The sequence below is a fragment of the Heliconius melpomene genome, chromosome 1 (genome assembly GCF_056956725.1).
Source record: "Heliconius melpomene rosina isolate 202511_hmr_F chromosome 1, ASM5695672v1, whole genome shotgun sequence".
Taxonomy (NCBI): Eukaryota; Metazoa; Arthropoda; class Insecta; order Lepidoptera; family Nymphalidae; genus Heliconius; species Heliconius melpomene.
In genome coordinates this window covers 11,815,877-11,833,672 of record NC_140389.1, presented here as the reverse complement: position 1 = coordinate 11,833,672, position 17,796 = coordinate 11,815,877, and the positions used below count along the sequence as shown (strand labels likewise).

General features: G+C 33.2%; 2 protein-coding genes across 3 annotated transcripts; one reads left to right on the top strand and one right to left on the bottom strand.

Moving 5' to 3' along the window:
- The first annotated feature begins 514 nt into the window (after positions 1-514).
- Positions 515-15,468, top strand: Oseg4 (intraflagellar transport protein Oseg4). Of its 2 annotated transcripts, none has more exons than XM_085185992.1 (22): positions 515-671; positions 863-974; positions 1,066-1,205; positions 2,691-2,793; positions 2,882-3,042; positions 3,508-3,655; positions 4,362-4,492; positions 4,852-5,055; positions 5,248-5,362; positions 5,854-5,967; positions 6,108-6,327; positions 6,865-7,081; positions 7,644-7,813; positions 8,340-8,555; positions 9,667-9,810; positions 10,697-10,817; positions 11,745-11,867; positions 12,606-12,699; positions 13,138-13,328; positions 14,257-14,343; positions 14,424-14,533; positions 14,749-15,468. In XM_085185992.1, exons 2-22 carry the CDS (start codon positions 947-949, stop codon positions 14,918-14,920), a joined length of 3,009 nt encoding a protein of 1,002 aa, XP_085042118.1. In that variant the 5' UTR covers positions 515-671; positions 863-946; the 3' UTR covers positions 14,921-15,468. The 2 variants fall into 2 exon arrangements, with proteins under 2 accessions (XP_085042118.1, XP_085042111.1); XM_085185985.1 differs by having other exon boundaries at positions 515-788.
- A 434-nt stretch (positions 15,469-15,902) lies between these two features.
- Positions 15,903-17,728, bottom strand: SelT (selenoprotein T). The gene is made up of 3 exons (XM_085186052.1): positions 17,378-17,728; positions 17,136-17,265; positions 15,903-16,651 (listed from the first exon to the last, which is right to left on the bottom strand). Exons 1-3 carry the CDS (start codon positions 17,539-17,541, stop codon positions 16,334-16,336), a joined length of 612 nt encoding a protein of 203 aa, XP_085042178.1. The 5' UTR covers positions 17,542-17,728; the 3' UTR covers positions 15,903-16,333.
- Positions 17,729-17,796: the final 68 nt, after the last annotated feature.

Genomic DNA, 17,796 nt, shown 5'->3' with positions numbered 1-17,796 from the left:
GCCCGGTTGAGGTTCATCCTTTAATGTATCCAGTATAATATTATCACCCACATCACTAACATTTACCTAAAAAACTAACAATATATTTTCGATATAGTTGTGTACTTTTTCTAAAAGAAATGGGAATATAAAAGCAATGAGAAACAAAAATGCTAAAAACAGGTTCCTTGTTTAAGCGCCGAAAACAAGTAGTAAGTTCGCCATTTGCAAATGCTAATGATACCATTGCCATATCAAAACATAATCCTACTACTGTACTTTAAATACCGGTTACATAAAATGTTTCTCATATCGAAAAACATTTTATCACGGTGCCTTACATACATGAACTATTATGAAGAAAGTTATTTATTAAACATTAAGTAACTAAATCGTGAATTAAAATTAAATTCTTAGAAAAATATTCTTAGAAAAACTACTAATTAGTAGTTTTACTTTAATATAGCAACTGGACACGGGTCCCCCGTAGGTATGTCGCCCAAGCTCCTAAGGAAGTCGACCGGGCCTGATCCCAGCAACAGAATGTTTACACTCAACAATATTTAAACTCTGAAGTCCTTGTTTGAAGTTGAACAATTATTCTATATGAACATTTCGTGTGATTATCCATAGAAGTTCTAATTGTACTTGAGCTTAATCATGTCATATAACTTATGAACGCAATATAAAATGTATAAAATATAGTAATAGTACAAAATATATAAAACAGCCGTTTTTTACTTTAATCATTTGATCAATAGTGAAGATTTAATTTTCTTATAAAAATGTTCATTTATATGAGTAAAAAGGTTAGGAATATATGTCTCATTAATATAAAATGATAAATCTTTCATAATATAACATAATATATTTTAAATTCCAGATTGCTATTCCAAAACAATCAAATGTGAATTGTTTGGCATGGAATCATTCTTCAGGGTATATTGCGGTCGGAGGAGAAGATGGGATGTTAAAAGTATTGAAATTAGAATCAGGTAAAGTTAAATAATTTTTCATAATTAAATACTAACAGAAGTATGTTAAAATATTAAAGTTATTAATAATAATTATTTTAAAAATATGTAGGCGGAAGTGGAAACCTTTCTATGAATCTTAGTCTGGAAGGTCATACAGGACAAGTTTGTGTAGCTGTATGGAATGAAGTTTTTCAAAAACTGACTACTAGTGATGAGCATGGTGTTATAATTGTTTGGATGTTATATAAGGTGAAAGTTATTTTAATATATCTTATACATTTTTTTATTTTAGTTTTTGATATTTTTTTACTTAATACTATTTGTATTTCTTCTATCCTATCCTATATCTTATAAAACAAAGTCGCTTTTCGTGTCTGTCTGTTGTTTCTAACTCTTCTTCTTCTAAACTACCCAATGGATTTTGATGCGGTTTTCACCATTAGGTCGAGTATTTTTCGTAGAAGGTTTATATATAGTTTATTATTTGTACATTCTTATGTAAATTAACATAAATACGATAAATATGTATAAAGTCCTACCTGTTGAGACACTTTCGCGCATGCGCTGCTTTAATGGTAAGTACTACATAAAAATAATGTACTAGAGTATTGTGCGTCTTAATAAGATCTACAAAAAAGTCCGCGAGAGCATATTCGTATCTTTTAAGAATAACGTGTAGTGATCATATTTCTGTCTAAAAATAATAATTTCAATAAATTTTTTATTGTGAGCGATATTTTTCCATAATAGTATTAATCCTTATCCTTTAAAATACTTTATTAAATTTCTACGTTAAACGAAGATAAAATTTGCTTTTTACACTATTTCGAAATTGCGAATAGCTTTACAGAAAAACGCATTTAATTGTTGATACATCCCGCCGTTGACACATCAGCTATGTTTCACTTATCCCTTACTCTCAGCATATAAATAAGTATATTAGTTACGTTGGCCATTTAATATAGATCAAAACTGTTTTTTACTGTTTTTCATTTAAATAAGTACTTTAGAAGTTGTTACAATATCAAAAAATCCTTGCTGCGAAACGGCTCGCCACTCGCCATGCGTCCCGCGACGTTTTGCTTATACAAGCGCGTCCGCTGCGCCCGTCTGCCTTACACGCATCGGTGGTTCAGTGGTAGAATGCTCTCCTGCCACGCGGGCGGCCCGGGTTCGATTTCCGACCGATGCATTCTATTTAATTTCCTCACAGGCAGCCATGTAGTGCTTGCTTTTCACCAGGGACAGAATACCCTCTTCAGCATTAACCACAAGCTCGAAAAAAAAATCCGCCTGCCTCTATAGCAGCGAAGATTTAGATGTGTTTGCACGTATTGGATATTTGGAGTTGAATGTATTATTTCAGCGTGATATATTTGATTTCATATTTTTGTAGTAGTTATTAGTAGGTAGGTTTTTGTTTATAATTTCTTCCGTTTAAAAATGGTCATTTAACTAACTAAAAATAGTCATTTAAATATATTTTAATAAATACTTGAAAAGATTAGTAGCACAGATTTAAAATTACGGTACATACTAAAAAATCCTTGCTGTGTAAAACAATTGGAAAATCCTTATTGAAACTACGAAAATGCGGGTTGCATTAGGGTTTAATTAATTTTCACATTATCTTAAGTGCTTTGCAAACATACATTATATGAATAATCCAGTAGTAAAAGCGGGCGAAGCCGCAAGGGGATCGCTAGTTATAATATAAAAAAATGTTTTATGCAGGGTTCTTGGTATGAAGAGATGATTAACAATAGAAATAAATCTACAGTAGCAAGTATGGCTTGGGGTTCAGATGGTCAAAAAATTTGTATAGCATATGAAGATGGTAAGTCTCAACATTAAAAATTCATTACAAATATATATGTATATGTTTCATGACTATGTATATTTTTTTTCAATATTTATATTTACAGGTGCAGTTATAGTGGGTTCAGTAGATGGATCCAGAGTATGGGGAAAGGACATCAAGGGTCCAGGCTTGAGTGCAGTTCAGTGGTCTCCAGACAACTCTTTACTTCTTTTTGCATTATCTAATGGAGAACTTCATCTTTATGATGATCAAGGAAATTTTACAGTATGTATGCTGTTTTTATGGTGTGGCTCTTGTATATTGTATGTTTTAAATTATTTTTATTGTCCCTGACTTGTTCTCTCAAACACATAATATGTATTAATTAGTTGTGTTTGTGTCAATTTTCTCACAAATCACATCAATTAAAATTTTTATTTGACAATTATACAAGACAAAATGCGCTGTTGAATTCTGCCTCTTAACAAGCACTGTCGAAAATTTGGCAGAATGTGAGGAATGGTGTCTTAAAACTAGGTTTCCTTATGCCTGTTCTGTTATGTGCGGGATACAGTGTGAAGCTAGGAGATAAGTTGAGGATGGAATATCTAAATAGTGAGATGTCTCTCTTAGCTCTTCTATGCGGAAGATGCATTGAGTTAAAAAAGTTATTCAATGTTTTATGAGATCATTTCATGAATTTTTAAAATGTATTGTTAAATTGTGAACAATGTTGTGTGTTATTTACAGATGCAAGTTGCAAGTAGTGCCGTACCTGGCTTAATGGAGATAGTTTGCATAGACTGGTTTGCTGGTAGAGCTCCAACCAATAGACCTGTTCTTGTAATATGTTATAAGAATGGAATTCTACTATTAATGAAGTGCTGCACTGAAGAGGGTTAGATATAATATTCACTTTCTTTTTATGGATTTTTAATTTTTTTTACTTTCATGCTGTAATCCGTATATTGCAGTGTAGGCAGAGATTTACCAGTTAACATTTTACTACAAACCATCAACATCTAAAGACCTCAAATATTGTCAATGTTATAATTTTTGTTTACATAACATAATTACAATTTTCAATAAAATGAAATACTTTTATTCCCAAAGTAATGTTTTAACATTGTTTTGATATTTTTAGCTTCACACTGTATCCAGTATATAGCAGGGTAGGCAGAGGATATTTCATTTCTGAAATGAGAAACCAGTTGTAGCGCAGGGGTACAAAGTTTGGCTGTAAACGCGACTAGTTGTGGTCTCGATCCCCTCACGAGGAAATGAAATATTTATTTAAATTTATATTTTCATTTCTTCGCACTGGTGTCAAGGCAAAGCGCAACGTTGAGGTCCGCCGCTCAATACATAATGCCTTTTGAATTCAATAGAAAGGTAATGGAGTATTTTAACAATAGGTTCCCTCTGCCTACCTTGCTATATATAGGAATCTAATCAACAACCTATCGCGTTTACAGTCGCACGCTCCTGCCCCTGCGCCACTATGGTCGTGTTTTTGTTAACTACTAGTAGTTGTAGTTGTAGCTGTAGTTGTTAAATATTACTTATATAAATTTTATGAAAGGCGTAGTCTATAATTTTTGTAGATAGTATCGTCATAGATACGAAAATGACAATAATCGATTCCCACTGGAATCATAACGGCAATGTGCTCGCTGTGGCTGGTCAAACACAGGAGAAAACTAATGTCGTACAATTTTTTACTGCTTATGGAGAGGTATGTAAATGACTAAAAGGTCACAAACTGTATATTGAGATAACTATGATTATACTATAATTTTTTAAACAATATGTATTGTTTAATTAATAGTAATGACAGTAGTAGTTGCGGATTCGATTTCCCCTCGGGGTAATATTTATATTTAATTTATTTTCATTTTCCCGCACTGGGAGACTAACAGTTTCGTTAAGTTCCGCTAAGCGCATGTATGACCATGCTCTCTCTCGAATATTGGACGGTAAGTGATGAGACGAGTGTCTTAACACTACTTTTTTTTCGTCTCCCCTGCTATGTGGGAAAAAGCGTGAAGCTGCTTTTTCACTTTTTATAAAGATTTTAGAATAAATATTTTTCAGCATATCAGAACATTACGTGTCCCAGGCGGGTCCATGCGAGCGATGTCCTGGGAGCAACGATCATTGCGTCTTGCTATCACTATTGATTCGTTTATTTACTTTGCTAATGTCAAACCTGATCATAAATATGCATTTTATGGCAATACATTAGCCTTTCTGTCAGGCACAGAAACTGTTACTTTCTGGGATTCTGTAACTCATCAGGTATAATGATTTTTGATGATTAAAACCAAATTCTATTACTTTTCTTTGGTTATAGTTAACTACTAGTGATATATTTGTTGTATTTAAACAACAAGAAACACTTGGTATTTTACTAAGAGCCTTCTTTAAGTGCTTGTATTTTTTTTTATGTTAAATTATTTAAAACTTATTGGTATATACATATTTTTATAGTCATGGATAAATCACATCCCCGATGTAATAGACATGTGTGGTGTGAAGGAATACTGCATTATAGCAACTATGAGCAGTCTCATTATATCTAATCAACAAGGGATCCAATGTGATGGTAAGTAATATTACTCAGACTAAAACCGTAAAGTGTACAGAATTAGTAAAGAGAAGAAAATCTAGTGTCATGACCGTCGCTGCATAAACGCCGCACATTACGCCCGTCTTATCAGAATTTGTCAGTCTTACTTATTATGATAACCATTTAAAAATACTTCTTCCCCTGATAGGGAATCGAATATATAACTATTGCGCTCATAGTCAGACGCCGTCCTATTGCGCCAATACCACAACTATCTATAAATAGTAACTACGATATTATCTGCATCATATTAGTAAGGAATATGTTATGCTATATGAATAAGGTAGGAAATTGTTAAATTGTTTGTTGTTATTGTCAAAATATTGACGAATGAATATAATTATAACAAGAAAGATTTCTTTTTATAGACTAAGGTATTGTCATATTCGTGTGAACATTTCTTCAAAACTACATTTAAGTAAAACTAAAAAAGGTGCTGAGCAATTATAATTTAAAGATATTTTCAGCAAAAACAATCACCATACCAGTGTCATATGTGGCGATCAACAGCAAGGCAATAGCAGTGGCTGCATCCAAGGAGTCTTTCTTAATCTGGAAATTTTCAACTCCCACTAGGCCACGTGAGTATATTAGGTTTATGCGGATGAAACCGTATTTAGGTCGCTAGTTTTAAAGTAAGTCTTTATTACTTCGCAAATAGTCAGAAACATTATGAAAATATCATATCTTGCTATAATGTAATAATAATGCAATTTTATAGATAACACAGAACAAATGTTCCATTCCGACGGCACTCCAATAACATCAGAAGGAGGGTTTCAAGACGATAGTATATGCTGCATTACCTGTTCGGATAGCCATCTCTTAATTGGAAAGGAGTCTGGAACTATTATCATATTTTCAATGTTGAATTTTAAAAAAATTACCTCAATCAATGTGAACTCAAAACCGTACAAATTGGGATTAAACTCTAATTCCAGGTAAGTACAAATATTACTGGATTAGAATAAGAAAATATTAATATTGTTTAGACTACTACGTTAAATATTATTGACCATTCATTTCTTATTGACGACACCACCCACGTTAACGTAAAATAATAAATATATTTAAAATACTTTTTAGAAAACTTAAAGTTTGAACGTAGATTTGTAAAGGCGCCTTTTGGAAACCGTCCAAGCGCTCTGACCAACCAAAATTCTTATATGCCTTTTACAACTTATTTTTGTTGCTAGGCATCTCTGCAGGGAGATTCTTACAAATTCCTCAAAGATAATTGATAAGAATTTATTCATCAATCAATCAATCAATTCAATCATATTCATTTAGCGAGACACAATGCCATTTATTAAATATTTTTAAGAACAGTGACGTAAATATAATATTTGCAATAATCCATAGCAGACCGTCCATAAATTACGTCCCACGAAAGACTGATGATTTTTGGGACTCCTCCCCGTTAATTTTTGAGGCCCATTATCTAGTGTGATAATATATATTTTGCAATTCATTTACAGTAAAATATTTGTAATCGACCAAACCGGATCCCTACACCTACTGGACACGGAGGGCGGCAGCGCGGGCGGTGGGGCAGTGCGCCGCGACGTGTGGGGCGCGCGCTGGGCGGACAACGCGCCGCTGCTCGCTGTCGCCGAGAAGGCGCGCCTCTACGTGTTGCGCGACGGACAGCCCGAGGAGCCACTGGTCATGCAGGGGTACTTGTGTCGGTTTAAGGTACGTAGCAGTAGTACAGCGGGTGCGACGGTCGTGAGTTCGATTCACTCTCGTATTTCAATTAATAGTTCGTTTTCTCGCCCCGGTAACAAGACAAAAGAGCGTTGAGTTTCGCTGCTCGACCAAATTTGGCGGAAAGCAGGAAACGCATTGGCTTAACACTAAGTGGCCTCTGTTTACCTAACTAAATTAAAACAAAGGCATGCATGCGCAAATGGCAGGCTTAACGCTAAAATACATTCTCTACTAACTGTTTGTTATTTTATTTTACTTTACACCATCTTATGACTAAACAGTGGCTAATTATTACTCTTCCAGCAACTAACCAACATTGTTGTGTTGGGAATTGATATTGTTATAGAAATTACAATATATCATATCATATCAATATCATTATATAACGGTTGTGGAAAAGGATGTATATATTCCTAATTATGTTTTTCAGATTTACATTCACGCTTTTTCGTGCATAGTTAAGAAGGCTTGCTGCCGTTCGTCTTAAAGTTTAATTACTGATATTATATTGCTTGTGTTACATTAATATGTAATTGTCACGTAACAGGAGCTCGAAATTACGATGGCACTTTTAGACAATATAACGGACAAATGTACACCACAAAACATATTGACTGTGGAAGTGAAATCACTTAGAGATACCAGACAACTAATTGAGAAAGTTGGACTAAAAGAAGCGGAGAATTTTATTAAGGACAATCCTCATCCGAAATTATGGTAAATAGAAAATGGCATACAGTAAAGAAACAGAAATAGAAAAGGCGATATAATCATTAACTTTCTGCTTATGATGCTACTAATTATAATAGCCCTGAAGGTAGAAATTTTAAACATCTTAATTATTGTTTTAATTTTTTTAATGAAATATCAGCATTCAAACGATTGAACTATTCTGCACGAACTCAGAGAATGAGTGTGCAAGGAATACTATCCAACAGTCTGAATCGTCGGTATATACAGTAGTATGGAGCGTTTCATCAGATTTCTAACGGAATTTAACAATAACTAACCTATATATAACTAACCTTCGAAACACTAAAAGCCATTATTGGGCTATTAGTTTAAAGTTTATATATAGTTGTTTTTAACCGAATAAAACCTCCTTAGTTTTTTCTATAGAACATAACGTTGGCAAAGTGATTACTGATAACTGGCACGTTCAGAACGCTATAATCTAAGAAAACAAAAGGTTTATGTTACAGTGAACAAATAAATAAACATATTGCCCTACGATTGATTTTAGGTTGTTGCTAGCAGAAGCGTCGCTAAAGAAGTTCGAGTCGTCGTCTGCGCTGGAGACAGCAGAGGCGGCTTTCGTACGGCGCGGGGACTACGCCGGTGTACGTTTCGTGGCCCGCCTCAACGCGCTGCACACTAACGCGCTCAAGAAGGCCGAGATACTCGCCTACTTCAAAGAGTTTGATGCAGCCGAACAGATATATCACAACGAGGACAGACGGTAAGTAAAAAGTTACTTTACTGATTCTAAGTTATGTCAATATAAAAAAGGTTTTTTAGAGGCCAGTTATGGCGTAGGGGCACAAAGTGTGACTGCACGTAACAGGTTGTCGGTTAGATTCCCACTCGATGAAATGGAATATTTAATATTTTTATTTCTTCGCCCTGGTGTCGAGGCAAAGCGCCACGTTGAGTTCCGCCACTCAACAATGCTTCAAGAATTCGATGGAAAATAAGGTACGGAGTGTCTTAACACTAGGTTCTCTCTGACCACTACTAACTCACGACTGTGTGCGCCATATTGATACTGCGCGAAGCTGAAAACAAAACGGTTTTCCTACGGCGAATAAGCCAACGTGGCCCTTCGCTTCAATAAGTTATACTATAATGCGCTCAAAGAAGCCAAGATACTAGCCTACGTCGAAAATGTTGGTGCGGCTGAATAGATACATACTTATGTCACAACGAGTATGTGACATATGAATTAACTAGTTCTAAGTTATGTCAATATAAATACAAATTTTCAACAAACTTATTAGCTAAATAAAGATAACGAGCCATGTGCTTATAAGAAGAGACGGACATTTATAAAAAATATGCGAACAAAAATTATTGTTAAGTTATCTTTAAAATTAGTGGATTGAACGTGCGTGCGGTCTAAATAATAATACGTAATAAAGGAAAAAAAAGGAATGTTTAAATTATTTTTAGAGTTCTGTTGAATTATTTTGTCAGTCTGTCAAGACCATTCATTTCGAGATTGCGTGGAGCTATCATGTTAAAATTTATGTCAAATATTTAGATCTATGGTACCTTGAAGCGCGAATTTACAATACAAATAAAGGAAAATATAAAAAAAAACATAGAAAAATTATAGATACCTACTTATTTCATTAAAAAAAACCATTACATACTTTTATTTCTGGTTCATTTTAACCTAAATGAATGCACCTAAAGTTACCTGCAAACCTAAGTTTATCAACTTTTATAAGTTGTTCTTACCGTTGACTTACAATCTTGAAATTGGTACAGAAACCTCGGTGGGCGAGTCTGACTCGCACTGAACCGGTTTTTTTAAAATATTATATTGCAGCAATTTAAAATTGTTACAGAGATCTCGCTATAGCTTTACGCAAGCGCTTGGGTCACTGGTTTCGTGTAGTGGAATTGTTGAAAACGTCAGTAACGACTACCGACGCACAAATCAAGCAAGCCTACAGCAACATAGGGGACTATTATATTGATAGACAGAACTGGTAATATTTAATAATAAACTAATTTATTGCTTCCAAATAATTATTTTTAGTGTATGAAAGGAAAAAAACGGAACCCTTGGAGAACCATTTTGTAGTCCGTCCGTCCATTCGTCTGTCAAGATCTTTTTTCTTAAGGACGCGTGAAGGTATCAAGCTGAAATTTATATCAAATACTCAGGTCTACTGTCCCTTAAGGCTGGGAAAACATCAAACTTGAAAAATGTAATCAAAAGATACAGCTGTTTGCGTCGTACGTCTTGTCATCCAACTTGACCGATTTTATATTTTTAATAAATCATAAAATTTATACGTGACTGGCTGTGGGTTCGATCCCCATTCGACACGCAATGCCTACAGAATTCGGCGGAAAATGAACGGCGGAGAACGAAGTGTTTTAGCATTAAGTGCCTATCCTGCTGTGTGCGGGATACAGCGTGAAATTGATAAATAAAATATATAAATTAAAAACGAAAAAGGCGTTGGATCTAATATTTTATTAGTTTGTATATATTATATTGTATTTATTATATATATCTGTATGTATTTTCAAAATTGATATTTTATTTTTAATTTTTTTTTTTTTGCACGCCTACACTTTTTGTTCTCCCACATGACAGGTTGGCTGGTAGAAAATGCTTGTTAGCGTTAAGCCCGCCTATTGTACATTTTTTTTATCTTTTTTGTGCAATAAAGAATATAAATAAAATAAAAATCTTAGTGGGACAGTGTCTGACTGTACACACGAAACTTGTGGGTTCGATTCGAACAAATGATTATATTTGAAATATGTATTTCACTTTCTCGCTCTTGTAGACGACGCGCGACGTTGATATTCGCCACTCAAAAGAGAACGGGCATGGAGTGTTTATTTTTTAATCTTTATCAGGAATGGTGCGCTTGAGTATTACAATATGTCGAACAATAGTGAAGGACTAAAGAAATGTTACATGGCTTTAGAAGATAACGAATCTCTTGCAAAACTGGTTGCAGGATCGCCCAGGCTTAAGGTATTTTTATACATTAATATTACTGATTGTAAGTGCTTTTCTGTGTTTGCCTTGGCACTCAACACGCAATGCCTTAAAAATTCGGCGGGAAATGGAGAATGGAAGTGTCTTAATAGGTCACCGAGTGTCTTATCACTTTAATTACAATTATTAATAGGCACCATATTTTGCTGACTTATACATATGCCAGCTTAGAATAAAACTAGTTTATATATCGCTGGATTTTTTTAGACTGTTTATCACAAGTCCGAATTAGGTATATTACTGAGTTACGATTGGCAAAAGATATACTTAAGAGAAACCACACATATTATTAAGAGTACATCGTCCGCAAGTCACTTATTAACAATGTCATTACCGTCGGTAGTGTGGAATAGGGTAGCGTACCTGATATTTAGAATATCGAAACGACATTTGTTGAATATAATACAAGTTTTCGCTCCTACCTCGGCGCACTCGACACTACATCGAAATACCTGCTCTAGTTAGGGAGGTTTATGTACAGCAGAGAGAAAAGTTAATTGTTTTAGCCTTTTATAGGGTAGTTAAAACTGTAGTTTCATTCCAACCAAGGGTCTCACCTGGCTGGGTTGACCGCCCCTACGACACTAAGCTCATCTTTTCCCTGACCCATCCCTCTCCACAATCTAGCACAAGCTCAGATCAAGTTACACCCGAATAAAATATCCAACAACAACGCCGCGCTCATCTTGATGGCAAATCTTAACCCTGGCACAGTACGCCCTCTCCCCCGCAGGGGTTGAGAGAGAAGACGACACAGGCGTGGTTTGATTTAAAGTGGTGCTCATAAAAACACTCCGTAGATACAAAAGGACGTTCGTGACTTGTGGACATATGAATAAACAATAATAATACACAATGGGATAATATTGATTGACTTTGATTGATTTGGTTATTTTGTTTAAGGATTCATTAATAAAGCAAATATCTAAAGAAAATAGCGACAGCGTCCAAGAATGTACCATACAAGTTATCAAACAATTAAAACAAAGTGGTCGCAGCTTACAAGCTGCGGCCAATGCATATCAGGTATGTACTACCTAATTAAAAAAATATTTTCATTAGAAAGATACTGACTAATGTAAACGTGATGATTATGCGTTCGATTTCCACTCGAAGAATGATTTTAATTTCCTCGCTTTACAAACAAAACTATTTGTAATAAAAAATATTTCTTTTAACCCGCTTTTATTCTATTAACCCGCATTTAATATATTGTATTGATTAATCAAAAAAATATTTAACTTTAAAATTCAAATTATTTTTTGTTCAAATAGAATATTATAAGCACTTTTGAATATACACATATAAGAAAGCAACTACTAATTTGCAAGGCAGTTCTTTTGAAAAGAGCTGGCAAGAAGTTTCTTTCCAGCTCTCCTCAGCGAGTGTTGAGGTCAACAGTTGCTCATTTCGATGTCAATGGTATTATTTAATTATTATATAAACTGGCAGCTATTCTGCATAACATTCAAAAGATATTAATTCCATACAGCTTTATTATGTACTTATTCTTGAACAGTATGAAAGGCTTTACTTGTTAGTATTTTTACAGATACTTTAAATTGTTCTATTAACTTTTTGGAGGCGAAAACTTGGTATATGCCATGTAACTTCAGCTTATCTATATTTCTCGTTCCTATTTTTACTATGACATTGTAAGTATATGCTGTCGGGCAAAAAGAATATTATAGTATTCTTTATTATTGTATATTCGCTTATTGCAATATATTTATACAATATTTTTTTAATTTTGAATCATTACAGTTGGCCAATATGGAAGCATCCAAAGTAGCTTCACCGTGGCGTATAAAGAAGCTTTATGTGCTCGCCGGTCTCTTGTATAGTCAACATTCTACTGGTAATAATAAAATTTGTATTCCTTTATTTTTAGATTTCAAAATTAAATTTTAAAATGTATTATTTAATTATCGATCGATTTGATTGATGTTGATTTGATTTTGAGTTAAGAAGTTTAAGAATTTGAAGTTTTAAAAAGGCAAAAGAGCCGCCGTGATATTATACCGTCATATCTTGTAAATAAAATGTCATCTGATTAACGTAACCTTTATTATTGTTACGAATATCAGTGAGCTTGTTTACTTAACAAACTAACGTCAAAAGAGAGCAATATGACGACTAGCATTTCCGCTAAAATCGCGCGAAATTTAAAATATGAAATTTAGATATGGTTTCAGTAATTGGTAGAATAAAAAAATGCTTTTAGTGCCGTACCGTACCGTAGGATTAAATTGAAATATTTTTGAAAAATTAACGAATCACCCATATTGCATTACAGAGGTTGCTAGTAATCGCGATTCGAGTCGATGTTGGCGAATGGCTCGCGCGCAGCACTGGCTGTGCGCGGCGACAGAGGCAGCGGGCGCGGTGGGCGAGGGGGGAGCGGGGGTGCGCTCGGACAACGCCCTGCGTTTTAGCGGGCGACTCCTCTGCGTGCTGCCGCAACTGCACCCCGCGCAACACTTGCAGGCAAGAAGTGACGGTTCAGAAAATACTTTATTTGCTCTACAGATATAACACAGAAAAAATGGTGACAGAGATCTACTTAGAAACATATGATGCCCTGTTTAAGTATAATTTGTTCTTTTAATACTATTGTATTGGAAGAACAGATTCTCCGGAGACAAGGAGATATCTATTTAAAAATTACACAATGAACACTTAATTAAGGTAAATGACCCAAAGTTCGTGCTAGTACGTACCTACGTTATTTCGGTAGTTCTGGTTCTGGCAAAAAAAAGCAATTCAAATATTATTTGCGCAAAATATCTATCTATTTCTTAAAAAAACTTTATAATTTCAACTGTCAAAAAAAAATAAGTAACAGTATTTTAATGACAAAAATTAAGTGTAGTGTATTAAGCGACATTTGAAACGCAGAGTTGACTGCGAATTGCAGTGTAACGTGTCTACGTTGCTTACCACCGTAAGACTAGCGTAATAAGTTCTTAAGGTTGTAGAAAGACAAAAGTAAGATATTGAAATAAAACATTGAATATATGCTTTTCTATATTCTATAATATAAAAAATATTTAGTTGAAAAAATACTTACGTGGAAGCATCAAATTCTTTTAAAAATTACAATTAACTGATTCATGGAATAGCAGACATTTTCTTTATCATGTGTCTCCTGCTTCGTGTTACTACTGAAATCACCCGATAACAATACTTCACACGAGTTTCCTTCCTATAAAGGCCTATAGGCAACTGCATCGATTGACACAATTCCATTGTCAATTCATTTCCACACGCAATATCTAAAATTCGGCAGAAAGTTGGAAACGGAGTGTCTTAACACTGGATCCTACTCTGCTATATAATAATAAACTATGTACAGTGTAAAGTTAAAAGTGCAATAAAAAATCTTGTATTTTAAGACTTTTTAATTGTTTAACAGGCGTGGTGTATTGTTGCAGCGATATCTCTCCAAGCTAGAGCCTATGATCTCTGTTCAAAAGCATTGATTAAGTTGGAAGCCTTAAATGTAAGAAAAAAATCTATTTTTTTTTATATTATACGTCCTATATATATCATAAATTTTACATATTTGTTTTTACGTTCCAGCCAGAAGTGTTTGAAAGAATAGCAATTGAAATCTTTACAAAGTATAAACCTAAAGATGTCAAAGGAAATAAAATAGAGTGTCCACACTGCCAAACTTCTGTACCTGACTGGTAAGCCCACTGACAGGTTTTTTTATTATAACATGAAAATTTTAAAATAGCTGTTATATAATATTTATTTATTTCAGAATTTTTTCATTAATTTCTAATAAACATTATTTATTAAATATTTCTTTTTGGCTGTACTTTTAATTACACACGAATCCAAAGCTCAGCTTAAACCTCGCGAACTTTACTTTTATAATTATTTAATTTGTTCTTTAAAGGGTTGCAACTTGCCCTGGATGTTCCACGGAATTTCCGGGATGTGTGGTATCCGGACGCGTTCTCTTAACATCACATACAATATGGACATGCAGCAAATGTGATGCTCATGCGCAACATCATGAACTAGTTTTGCGACACTCTTGCCCCATGTGTCACACACAGCTTACATAATCATATATTAGTATTTAGCAGAACACTTATTCTTTTAAGAATAAAGTATAACCAGCAAAGGATGGCCTCGTCAGAATGAATAAGTATAGCGAATAAAAGAGAGGTAAAGGTTCCTAGACTCCTCAAAGCTCCGTTTTCTTTGGGATATGCTGTGGAGAAAAAAAAATACTGGAACGCAGCAATGGAAGCTGATAACCCGATTGCGGCAAAAACTAGGGTTATTTAAAGCGTGTATGTATGTCCAGTCCTTTATTCACTTGTAACTGTTAAATCAGTTAACAGATTTTAATAAATGGTCGTCTTCGTTGGATTTGTCTTGATGGCGCAATTGTTACTGGATATGTTAATTGAGTTTATGCAGTCGAGATTTTTGTTTTGTTAAAATTTACTTGTGTATTTTATAAATGGGGGCAGTTGGTAAAATACATCTATTGCATTATCTTAATGTTGACTGAAATGTTTAATCCGTCCAAATGGTAAAATCATAATGTAAATTTTGTTTTAGTATTATTTTTTATATTAGTAGAAATAAAAATTACCTTACAAAATGTTTTAATAATTTAAAATGGTCATTTATACTTTTATTTTTCAACAAATTCTACATTCTCAATTTTTCTACTATTTTAGACTTTGTGACATTTAACACTTCTCTACATTAGTTTCGCTCTGGCCTTTTTTAAAGTATTAACAAGTTCTTTTATATATTTATTTAATTAATGACTTCTTCAGCTTCATACTGTAACAGGGTAGGCAGAGGGAGCCTATTGTTAAGACATTCCGCCGAATTCTGCTTGTTAACTGGCGAAACGCAACGCCGCGCTTTGCCTCAACACCAGAGTGAAAAAATGTAAATTATTAAATGTTAATTTCAAGTGGGAATTGAACCCACAACCTCACATTTACAGTAACACAATTGTGCCTCTGTGCCACAACTGGTCTCAAAATACATAGAATAAATATATTTTGAAAATAAATGTAAATGTATATAAATTTGAACTTTATTTTTTAAATACTATACATAAATGAAAACATTCTTTTAAAATGAAAAACATCACATAAAAGTTATTTATCATAATAACTACTTTTGACAGGAAACCATAATATAAAAGATTTTTTTATATGCTGTAACAATGTAACAAAATCATTATGAGGTCAATCAATATATTTTGAAATTAAAATTTTATGAATATCTTTGATGATATGATAGATAATTTGTAGGCAGGACATGGTATTCACAAATTGTTTACAAAAACTTTGTTATTAAGATATTGCTTAGTGTAGAATTTATGATGATGAATATAGATAAATGCTGTTTTTATTGTTTTTAATAAAATATTTTCTAAACCAAACTAATTCTTAAACAATGTAGTAATGAAGGATCTCTTAACATTTTATTTACATTATTTTAATTAATCACTGTACAAAGTTATTAGACATTTCCATTTTTGAAAATTGTAAAGTATTTTCTATAATTTGAAATAATTCTGGTGGTTGTGGGATTCTTCCAGTTTCTAATTTGGACCAAAGTGGAATGTTATCAAGAGATATTTCAAATGCGCCTGATGAAACTAACTGGCCTTCTACCATGTTAGCTAAAAAGAACATCATCATACAAGCATATAATTTATTTTCAAGGCACCAACTCCACCAGGCAGGTTGCGGTTTATTAAGCCAAGCAAATATATTGACTCCACTCAACACACACATTATTAAAATCATTTTCCCAAATCCCTAAAACAAATTAAAAATTAATAGGAAACTATTAATTGTAATACCAGAAATGGTAGTAGCCACTGTTGCACAATGGGACAGTTTAATTGAAAATATGAGTTATGGGTATAAGCTTCACTTGGGGAAGTGAAATATTTTCATATCTTTGCTCTGGCAAAGCATAGAGCTTTCTAGAGTTGAGCACTAATCAACACATAATTTGCTATGTGAGAAGTCTACAATATATTTACTATACATCACTGTAAAGTATATAATGGTTAATTGTAATAAAGACAATTTCAAAACATGAATACAATGACTTGTATTTTCATTGTAATATTCTTGTGAAGAAGTTAAAGAAGAAAGTTAAAGTTTAATTGAGTCTTGTGTAATTACTTCATTATAATTACAAGATTTTTTTTATTTTTTAGGATAATACTGCAATCATAAAGAAGAGCTTATTTTTGTTGCAATCATAAAATGTGTATGAATAATAAATACTTACAATGATTCTAGACAGATACATATTAAGGCCTGGTGGATCATAGTTTGAACCTAGAACAGATATTTCTGGATATTTTTGTTGAATTATTGCTGCATAATCTTCAAAAACTTTTCTGTAGCCACAGGAATAACTAAATCAAAACATGTCAACAATATAATAATTATTAAAAAATTGTACAATGATAATCACATTAAGGTTATTTTTTTTTAATTAATACTATGGTTCTATCATTTAATACAAACCAATAATAAATATTCATGATATGTCCAACGCCTTGTCCGATCTTTGATATACTTTCTGCCTCATTTTCTTTAGCGAGTACAACGTAATTATTGCTAAATAATACAATACATAATGTTAAGGTGGTAGCAAATAATGATAAATTCATATTATTTAAAAATAACATTTTAACAGGATTATTTCTACTTTATATCGTGGTTGATATGAAATCATATGACAGAACAGAGTAAAGGAAATGAACGTTATGTAGTATTAAATTTTTAATCCTCAAATCGTCACAAGTTCCCAACTCACAAATTAAGCCAAAGTCAATTTCACATTTGTAGATATCACATCGTAAGAAGTATATTTGTAATGACCATAGACTAAAAAGTAAAAACAATTTTAAGATTTTTTTTTACTACAGTTTAAAAAGTAGAAT